We start from the raw sequence: 10,373 nt of genomic DNA on the forward strand, positions 1-10,373 counted from the left end.
GCCTTGGTGTGGCCTAGAGGCTATGGTTAGCCTCAAATATCGGCCCAGCAGCAGGCTACGGCAAGGTTGGTCCCAGGCTAGGCCGATGAAACTATCAGATTCCTATAGTAATTGGGATTTTTATTAGTAGTACGTACTAGTGGTAAATCCTTAAAAAATGAATTTATTCTTATTTCTTCAGTTGTAGCTACTGACACACATAGCCTATCTTTTATCATTGACAATTTTTCAGATTGCTAAATCATCGGAATTGCCGTATATTTCGCAAAAAATACATTACATTGAATCATAATCTAAAAATATGTTAATATCCATATCAGAAAATAAATTGATATGTCACAATTTTACGATAAATTTTAAGGATAAACTTCAATTTGTATTTTATTTCAAATTGCAATAAAGTGTTATATTGTAGGTGTTGTGTGCCAAATAAATAAATAAATAGCATTTGCAGCAAAAAAAATATATAAAATTGAATTGAATTGAACATTTACGCTGTTTGAGCAGTTTTCAAGTAATTTTTCAAACTGTGCAAAGGTTTCTTTGCATAACTGTACAAGACACTGCACAGTGAGGCCTACTGCTGGTCTGTTTTGTTTTTAAATTGTTCAGAACATACTATTCGCTGGTCCAAGTGACCCCCTACTATATGTTTTAGATTGTGTTTCATGCATGAAACTAGAAACTCTGATTTTTTATCACCTGACAGTAGGGGCATGTGTATTCCTTCAGGAGTGTCCGTAATAACAAAAATAAACACAATAGACCAATTTTTTTCAAAACAAACAACTTTTTATTTATGGCAACAGTAGGTAAATGTTAAAATATATAATTTACATTCTTTTGTTGTCCCATTTCCTCTGATATGGATGAAACACTCAGGGAGTGGTTTGAAATATGTCAATCTCAGTCTATATTGATTTAGGGTAGATGCATTCACAATCTTATCTGGCAATTTGTTCCAGTCGTTGATTGCTCTTCTATATGAAAAAGTCAGATGCTTTTTATTTATCAGTTCCTTTAAGATTCAGGGGCGGATTTAGGGGGGGGGGCCCGGCCTGGCCCCGGTCCCCCTTTTGGGAGGTAAAAAAAAAAAAANAAAAAAAAAAAGAAAGAAAGAAGGAAAAAGAAAAAAATGATAGCCCACAACGCCTCAAATGTTATTTTCGGGTGTCTAAAACACAAAAATTTCGTGGGGGCATGCCCCTGGACCCCTTAGGACTCGATCGGTCCAAATTTCGTCACCCCTTTTGGGCCCCCCCCCCCTTTTGGACATCTCTGGATCCGCCCCTGAGAATCTTGTAAATTTGAATGATATCGGCTCGTTTTTTTTTCTGTATGCAACAGTTGGAAGCTAATAATCGTGTGCATCTTTGTTGTACTTCTTTCAACGCTTCGCCATCCTTTTAAGAAAATGGACACCAGACCGAATTTCCATATTTCAGTGACAGTCGAACTAGAGTCTTGTATAAAGTTCAGCATTCCTTTTTTGTTTAAAGATGTAAATGATCTCTTGATGATTTAATTTTGTATTAGCTCTTTTGGTCAGCATCAGTCGAATTGGGAGAAAAATTAACTTTGGTATAAATAAGTACTCCCAGATCTCTTTCCTTATCAGCATTTTTTAATGGAAATCTTTGGGAATGTAACTGCCATGATTAGACAGACCCTTCATTGAAAATCATCAAAAAAAAAAAGCAAAGAATAAAAAACTGACATTCAGCATAGACATACAGTACCTGTTGGGAGCCTGTTGTCCAATGATGTTGCTTGTGAATGTATGTGACTTAAGCTTAGAATGATTTGATTTACATTAAAGCAAACCTTGACTTTCTCACTGCCACATGTATTCATTCTCACTATTGCATTTTTTTCGGGGGTGGGGGTAGCTGAGGACAAACTACCTTATCCTCTAAAGGCCATTATGTTTTATCATACAAACAGCTTGTGTACAAGTGAATTGGGTGTTACAGCCATTGAGCTGGCATATGCTTTCTCGAGCACTCCTCCCCTGTACGCCTGCACTAGGTTTAGGATATACAGTCACATCCAGAGGTGACGGAACTAGGGGGTGCTGTGTTATGGAGAGTAATGTGTGACCGGAAATGGTCTGCAGTCAGTTGGTTGTATACCAGTAGCCCTGCCTTAGTTCAGTTTACTAGTATTAGATACTGGTTAATTCTCACAATTGTTTTAAAATCTATACAAACACATGCTTTTGATACAGAAAAATGATACCAAAATCCAGAATCAGAAGATGAAAACAGGCAATCATACAGCTTGTAATGCACGATTGTTATACTTCACAGCATCTCAGTAATCAATACATCAGCCATACTGTGCACACACCTAAAGAGGCACTGATAAACATTGTAACAACCATGGAGTATCATCCATATGGGTGAGTATTGTACTGTACCATTGAACAATTCGGATAGAACAAAATATCTTTCAAAATGATTCTAGTTTAATGGATTGGCATGTTATTTTACGATCATTTCATCTGGATCAATATGGTAGGATTTCTTTTTATGATTATCCAAAAACAAAGATGTTTTTGACTTGCAACAAAGATAAAAAATAAGCATAAAGTTTGGTTTTAGTACTTAATTATATCTATATTTTATTTTCATGTTAATGAAAACTGTTTTAATTAAAATATAAAAACTGTTTTTATTAAAATATTTTCGTAAATTTTGTTAACAATGACAATATGTGATCGGGCCATGTCCAGCATTGCAATTTTAAGGAAGTACAGTCTCAATTGTCTTAAGAATACTGACCTTTCCTGATTTGGGGGATGTATGAGCACCCATCACACCCCCTGGATATGGTGATGATACTGATACCTGGTGATGATGTCAAATATTAAAATTCATCATTCACTATTGATAAAAGTAGTCTGTATTAATTATCATGTCAAAGGAAAATATACTGTAAGATTCAGTTACAAACTTTGCTTGTGTATTATTTCACAGAAATGTGTTATTTAAGGCTATTGATCGCTGTAACTGGCAAGAAGCAAGACGTATCTGTGAAGAACATCCAAACCTTATTAACACTTACGACAATTGGGTGTGTATTCAGCTGATTATATACAATTGGGTGTGATTTAGTGATGAATTATCATTTTATTGGTTCTTCACCTTAGGCCTAAAGTTACTGTAGTCCCAAACATTGCCTTAAGGCCTGTCCAGACTCTCAAATTTTATTTGACGAAAACATGTGACATGCCCAAATATGGTGATGATGACATCACATTGTGACCATATTTGGGCACATGATGACTATATTTGGGCATACAACAGTTTTTTTGTCAAAGAACATTTGATAGTGTGGACAGAGCTTTAGTTTTAGTAATTATTAGCTGTGTGAGGCTTGTTTAGGCCACGGCTTGTGTAATATCCTCAGCTAGGAGGATTCAGTGCTTATGATGGTCCATCTGTGCAACTGTTCTTTGTACAGTGATTTCAATGTTTGTACAGACAAATTTACATTCTTTCTCCACCCTACCCAGTTCCCTTCCAATATGTTCTTTATCCTCACAACTGATTCCCAGCCAAACCCAACTTTTTTTGCTAAAATGGAAAAGACAATTGCCAAAAAAGCGCCGTAACAAATCTTGGCTTGTCATTGCCAATATATTGTGGCCAATACAAATCAGTACAGGGAATATAATGAACAAGAGTTAACAACATAACCACATCAATTTCACAACAAAGGTACAACTCTCTTACAATTCTGCTGCAGTAAACTATGTTTTTTTTTCCCCCATTACTACGGTAGAACAAGATTTTTTCCTAACATTTCCTATAAAGTTGTACTTATGGTGAATCATGATTGACCACAAAACCATAGCAAACATTGTGTGTGTGGGGAAGGGCATTAAAGTGTTAGTTGGCCTTGACAGCATTTATTTTTTAAATTACTGTACTTGCGTTTTCTGATCCCCTGGTGTAAGCTGATCCCCTCAACCCTAATTTACACTGTATTAGGAACGTTTTTATGTGTGTCTTGCACTATACAGATTGCTTACAATTTTGTAAACAATGAGTCCACCTACCAATGATTTGAATATTTGATGAAGGTATGTTGTTATTTTGTACATTTGTATGTCTGTTTTATAGAATGAAACACCATTATTATGTGCTATGGTACATATGCTGCAACGTGTACCAGAAGACTTGATGCTACTGATGGTTGAAAAAGCTACAGTAGGGAATATAGAATATGAAAACAAGGTAAATGAAATTCAATAGCATTGTATGTTATTCAAAAAACAAAACATGTATATATATTATATACCGGTAATAAACTAATTAACTCAGTAAATTACAGTCAATTATTTCATTCTGGACTAGCGGTGAGATTTTTTATTGTTTTATTTAAAACTGAGTAGCCAGCCTATGATCATCATTTCAAAATATAATATATAAATAAGAATTTTTGTAATGTGAGGGATAATCGTGTTTATATATTAATTTATACTATTTACTGGCTATATTGTTGACAAGAAAATGTTATACTGTATCACAATTAGTCTTGCTTGAAAATATAAATTGAAATTGTGTCTTAGAAGAAGTGAAGTTGTCTTTTTAATTATTATGTTGTATGCATGGTTTTACTTAAAAATCATCATTAAAAAACATTGAAATATGTAATCTTTATGTATAAAATTATTAAATATATGCAGCTAATGACATGACATGTTATTGTGACTAGTTATGTGTGTTGTTGGTATGTTTGTATTCCTTTACCTTATTTTATGTTTGTCTTTTAGGGTGGTGAAACTATTATCAGTTTTTTGGCACAGCATATGTATACATCAGCATTGAGATGTGCATTGGAAAAGTCTGCGAGGAAAATAAACACAGGAAACAATTATATAAAAATAGCCGGTAAATAAAGTAAACATCATCAAATTTAATCTCAAACCTGAGTCAGCTAAACTGGTTGTAGCTACTGGTGTGTCCACAAAGAATTTTCTTTCGCAACTCCATATCAGACTTTTTCATTTTGAACTATTCCATTCCTCAGGGTTCAATTTTGGGACCTCAGTGGTTTTCGTGAAATTTTAACCTTTCTTATCATATTTATGCTGATAATAAACAGGTCTATATTTCTTTTAAAGTTGCTGAAGAATTTGATATGAAGATTGAATCTCTCAGAAATTGTATTTCTGAGTTGAAAACTTGGATGTCCGAAAACTTCTAAAAGTAAATGAGCACAAGACAGAATTCATCGTCTTGTTCCCCTCAACAAAGGAAAAAATGCCAAGACCTCCACATCAACATTGGAGAATGTCATATCGATCAAGTACCTCATGTATAGAATTTGGGTATTACGCTTGATTCTTCAATGACTTTGAGTTAGCACATTCTCAAAATCACCAGCTCCTCAACATATCCCATGTGCAATATACATGCATTTGTTACCTCACATCTTGACTTTGGAATTCTCTTGTTTTTTTGGTTTTGATATATATCAGTCGTTGAAACAAAAAATTATGACAAGGCATGTAGACTATTGAACACTGTATTTATTTTCGAAAGAATTTTCGACCAGTCCTCTGGCCTCCATCAGCTTTACTGAATGCACAAGATTGGCTGTTGCAGTTGTATACTGTACAATATAAACAATGGATTATAGGCCAATTATCTAATCTTTTATGCTGTAATATACAAAGTAAAAACCGACAGAGATCAAAGCAGTCAGGTATTGAGATAGTGGTATTTTTATTGAGGCCTATGGTGTGGGTTTTGTGTTCAAGTATAAGTTTGAGTTTGGAAATGCAGTGATCGTTGAGCGATTTAAAATTATTGGCTATGAGTACAAATCTCAAGTCATTGATGTTATTATTAGGAGAATTGAAATGTGTGGCTATTGGAAGGTTCCTACTGGTATGAATTGATGATTTCTGATTATTAAATGAAGGAGGTTTAGTGGTGATGTGAGGAGGGATTTCATATGGCAATATTAAATATAATAAGCCTCGCTGTCAAATATGCACACATATCACGAACGATACAATCACACTCCAAGTCACTAACCACAAAATTCACCCCTCTCGACTCACATGTGACTCGACTACCAACGTAATTTACATCATTATTGGTAATACATGTGATCATGGCACCTACATCGGTGAAACTGGAGCCTCTTTTAAAAGTAGATTTAATAATCGCAAATCATCAATCAGTAAGAACCTTCCAATAGTGTAGTTAGTTTTGCTTCCCACCATATTATTCTACTATGTACACTTAGTTAAGAATTGTTTAATCTTCCACAAAACTATCTCAATACTTGACCACTTTGTTCACTGTCAGATTTTACTTTGTAAATTACAGCATAAACTATTAGATAATTGGCCTATAATCCATCTACATCACTATTGTATTGCTTATATTGTACAGTATACAACTTGCAACAGACAATCTTTTGCATTCAGTAAAACTGATGAAGGCCAGAGGACTGGCCGAAAATTTCTTTCAAAAATAAATACAGTGTCCAATAGTCTACAGTACATGCCTTGTCATAATTTTTTGTTTCAACGACTGATATATAATTTGAAGAACACATGTGGATTTACAATGATATATGTATATATATAATATATATATACATATATATATATATAAAAGTTTGAAAGGCAAATGGGAAAACCCATAAAACAGCAAACGGCCATATAATGCAAAACAATTTAAAATTAAAATTAAAACGGAACAGTAGAGAAAATCCGATCAGAATGACAAGATAAGCTAAGTATCCACTGGAAGGAATCCCATATATATATATATATATATATATATATATATTTATATATGTCTGAAAATTCCAAGCAAAAAGGCATAAAAGCAATAATGATGTGTGTGGTGTTTCAGATACTTATTCTTGTACCAATATATGATATAAATATTGTGATACTGATAGTGTTGGTTATTCCTTTGAATTATTATTTTCGCCATTATCATTTATAAATCTTCCCTTTGTTGTGCTGATGTAGTTTGCAGCGCCATCCAGTGAAATATACTATAATTTTTTGTATGATCTTGTTATTACAGAGAGGGAATACACCTCTTGATTATTATGATCGTAATAGATGTAGAAAATACAAAGTATCAACAAAGGAGGAAAAGAAAGATGAACTTAAAAAATTGCTTATAGGTAAGTTATCTGTTGTACGTTAAATACTCCAGAACCTCATTGGCAAAAATCACAGAGCTTGCCTTATTTGGAAGAACCATGTCATAAGCCTCAGCTATATAGCTTTCTAGACATGGCTATACCTTAAGTACTAATAGCTAGTTGGGTGCCACTTCAATGGATGCCTTCTGGGTCCTAACCCCAGCCCCTTTTTTAGGATGCCTTTTTTAAAGTGGAAGAAATATGGTAAATATTTAATTAGTCAATCATGTCAATTTTATTGTAAATTTAAATTAATTTTAACCAAGTATTGCATAAGATGAAAATTAAACATACCTGTAAGTAAACAATATATATTTTTAATATCAATGGAAAGCTCAATATTTTAAACTGTATTTTCCTATGATTTTTATGCTTGAAATCAAGCAATGGCACAACAGCGTATCCTAAATAATCCAAAACAATTGTATGACAGTAATCGCTCCTGCAAGATGCTGGAAATACCACCTCGTACTTCTAGAGAAAAGATTTCTGATGTTTTGGACTCAGCCCCTGCCCCCTTGTTAATATCTCTGGATCTCCCATGTATATCCCATTGCAAGTGTACACTGCCCACAAAACTTGTCACTGAAAGAAACAGTAAAAACAAAGTTACGCCTATTACATGCACTCGATGGATGCGATCCATGCATAGAGGCTTTTCTGCATGGATGTGCCATACAAGTCCAAATATTATAATTTATTTTTACAGCATTACGGTTATTTCAGTAGTCTGGCTGTAGCATAGACCTAGTGGAAACATTGATCAAATTATCTGCATTCTACACAACAACAATGAATCAAAAGTAAAAAGAATAGAAAAGTAAACAAAAAAACAAAAACAAAATCAACTTCACTTAACATTTTGAAAATTTGAGGCAAAAAATACTACAAAATTAAAAAGGTAAATGTAAAATTTAAGTAAAAAATTATCAATCATTGTTATCTGCAGTTCGTGGGTTGGATTCCTACCCGAGTCAAAGGGCAAAAATCAATCCTATAATATGCATATGGTTCATTGAAATAATACTGTATACACATGTAATAGAAAATACTATACATTTGTACTTTTATATTTCAGTTCCTGTATTATTCTTATAACTTTTTATTTTAATGTTATTTTCTGTTTTACATGTTTATGCTCTAGAAGTAGTTAAGTCTCTCAGTGTTTCAACACCTTGATATAAAATTACATATTTTGATGTGTTATTTTCAGAAATCAGTTTGTACTGTGATGGTTATTTTTTTTTAAACAAAATAATCACAATATGTTTAATGTAAATGTCATGAATTCCTACTTGACGTATTTCTGAGCGGTATAGAAATGACTAGGAATCCCTCTTTGACATATAAAATATAAACACAGCTCACAATGTTGTAAAACAACTCTCAAATAAACTTTTATTCTGTATAAACTACAACAAGAATCCGGTCTCAAAACAATGCAATAACATTCACATAAACATGTGTTTCAAAAAGAGCTCCAGAAAGATAAGACTATCAGATTATATACCCTAGCTGCACTATTCCAGAGCATTCAAGATCATTCTATATTGCCTAAGTTCCTCATTGGTCACCTTACATTATAATTAACCAATTGGGCTTTTGCCTCTATAGTACCAAAGATTCTAGAAGCTTCCATATATTACTCTTGGATTACTCATGGTGTCATGTGTTCCTAAAATTACCAATGTGGTTTACACTGTTTCTTTGATCAATTAAATGTTATTCTAGAATCTTATATGTATTAAATATGTTAAAATAAGGCAAGTGATGATAATTTATTACAGTAAACTATAAAATGGATGGATGAAATACTACTGTAGTATACGAAATAATATTTGTTATATTTTATATCCATAAGAGCTATCAGTTCCAGGAGAAGTATTAGCGAGAGGTCCTGAAGCCATTAAAGCATTCACATATGAAGTCCAGAATGGGGAAATTACGATGGTTAATTACAGAGTCATGTTCCTTGGCAAAGAAGGTGTGGGCAAGACGAGTTGTGTCCGTTCCATGCTTGGCAAAGAGTAAGTACAGAACAAGGCCTTGTTTTTTAAATAATTGTACAGTCTTTTGGCTTGCATTGTGAGCCACAGTATTACAACATTCTTATAGTATCATATATGTTTACTAATCATAGGCGACTGACTATCCAGGTTTTTTTGCAATTGTTTAAAAGGATTTTTAAAGGCATGTTTGCCCATTGGCTCTTGATATAGCTGTAATTTTAAAAGGGTTTAATTTTTCACTTAGTATGCATTGAGTACTACACCACACATACACAACACATCACTACAGCATGGTACATATGACATATTTTTTATTTTGACTGAGCGCCTCCAGAGCTTGTCGCACTTTATTATATCTGAATAATTATATTTGAATAAAAACCTAATATAAGGATGAAAACTTGGCATATACAGTAGTAATTATCTTGTGTATATTTGATAGTGAATATAAACTTACAATGCAAAACTGAGAATATATTATAAAGTTTTGATTGTTTAGCGAGATTTTTTAATGCCTTGTTTAGTGAACCCGCCGACTGAAAATATTGATGGTTTCGAATAAAAATTAAAATATTATTTTTGGCCAATTAGCGCATCCGCTGCCACAAATAAGTGGAAATTTCATAAGAAAATAAGTTTTTCTTTATTATTATTATGCTCTCTGCTGCCTTGAAATCTCTGATGATAAGATATGCATTATTTCTTCCTATTTATATCAATTTGAAGCATTTAACCATCCTATTTTACATTCACCAATAAAATTCCATTTTTATTTTTTCCCTCATCTGGATGTTTTTGGCAAAACTATTTGCTAAATAAGAACATAAAATTTTATTTTTATTTTCATTCCGTCCTCCGATGATCTTAAGTACACGAAACAAGGAATAAAAGAAGTCTCACCTTAACATACTATGTACTCTGTTGCTGATTTAGAAGTTTATAAAAAGCGAGTTAATTTCAAAATATTATTTTAAAGGAAGTAGATATATTTACATCGCCGTAAACAAATCACAATATATTTATGTTAACACATTCACAGTCATACTTTATTAAACTTGCATTTTTAGCACTCGACATTAGCTAGGCCTCCTTGGTGCAGTGATTCCTCCAATAAGTTCACCATGGCACTAATTAATTTATAATTTTTTTTTTTTTTTTATGAAACGTAATTTAATTTTC

The 10,373-nt window shown here is 33.0% G+C and overlaps 2 protein-coding genes across 5 annotated transcripts in view; both read left to right on the plus strand.

Moving 5' to 3' along the window:
- The window catches only part of LOC117110016, a 15,728-nt gene extending 10,210 nt beyond the window's left edge, over window positions 1-5,518 (plus strand). For 2 of the 3 annotated variants that reach the window (XM_033252567.1, XM_033252566.1), the window contains 4 exons: window positions 2,310-2,401; window positions 2,979-3,075; window positions 4,128-4,241; window positions 4,781-5,518. In XM_033252567.1, the coding sequence (XP_033108458.1) occupies window positions 2,382-2,401; window positions 2,979-3,075; window positions 4,128-4,241; window positions 4,781-4,906 (357 nt within the window). In that variant the 5' untranslated portion in view covers window positions 2,310-2,381 and the 3' untranslated portion in view covers window positions 4,907-5,518. Of the gene's footprint in view, window positions 1-2,227; window positions 2,402-2,978; window positions 3,076-4,127; window positions 4,242-4,780 lie in introns of all 3 variants that reach the window. The other variant, XM_033252565.1, reaches the window with a different exon arrangement.
- Window positions 5,519-6,897: 1,379 nt separating this feature from the next.
- LOC117110010 overlaps window positions 6,898-10,373 on the plus strand; it is a 16,832-nt gene continuing 13,356 nt past the window's right edge. For both annotated transcript variants that reach the window (XM_033252551.1, XM_033252552.1), the window contains exons 1-2: window positions 6,898-7,164; window positions 9,047-9,212. The gene's annotated coding sequence lies outside the window, so the exon portion shown is untranslated. The remainder of the gene's footprint in view (window positions 7,165-9,046; window positions 9,213-10,373) is intronic.

Source organism: Anneissia japonica, unplaced genomic scaffold (assembly GCF_011630105.1).
Source record: "Anneissia japonica isolate Jap-2015-1 unplaced genomic scaffold, ASM1163010v1 scaffold4031_len268452_cov156, whole genome shotgun sequence".
Classification (NCBI taxonomy): domain Eukaryota; kingdom Metazoa; phylum Echinodermata; class Crinoidea; order Comatulida; family Comatulidae; genus Anneissia; species Anneissia japonica.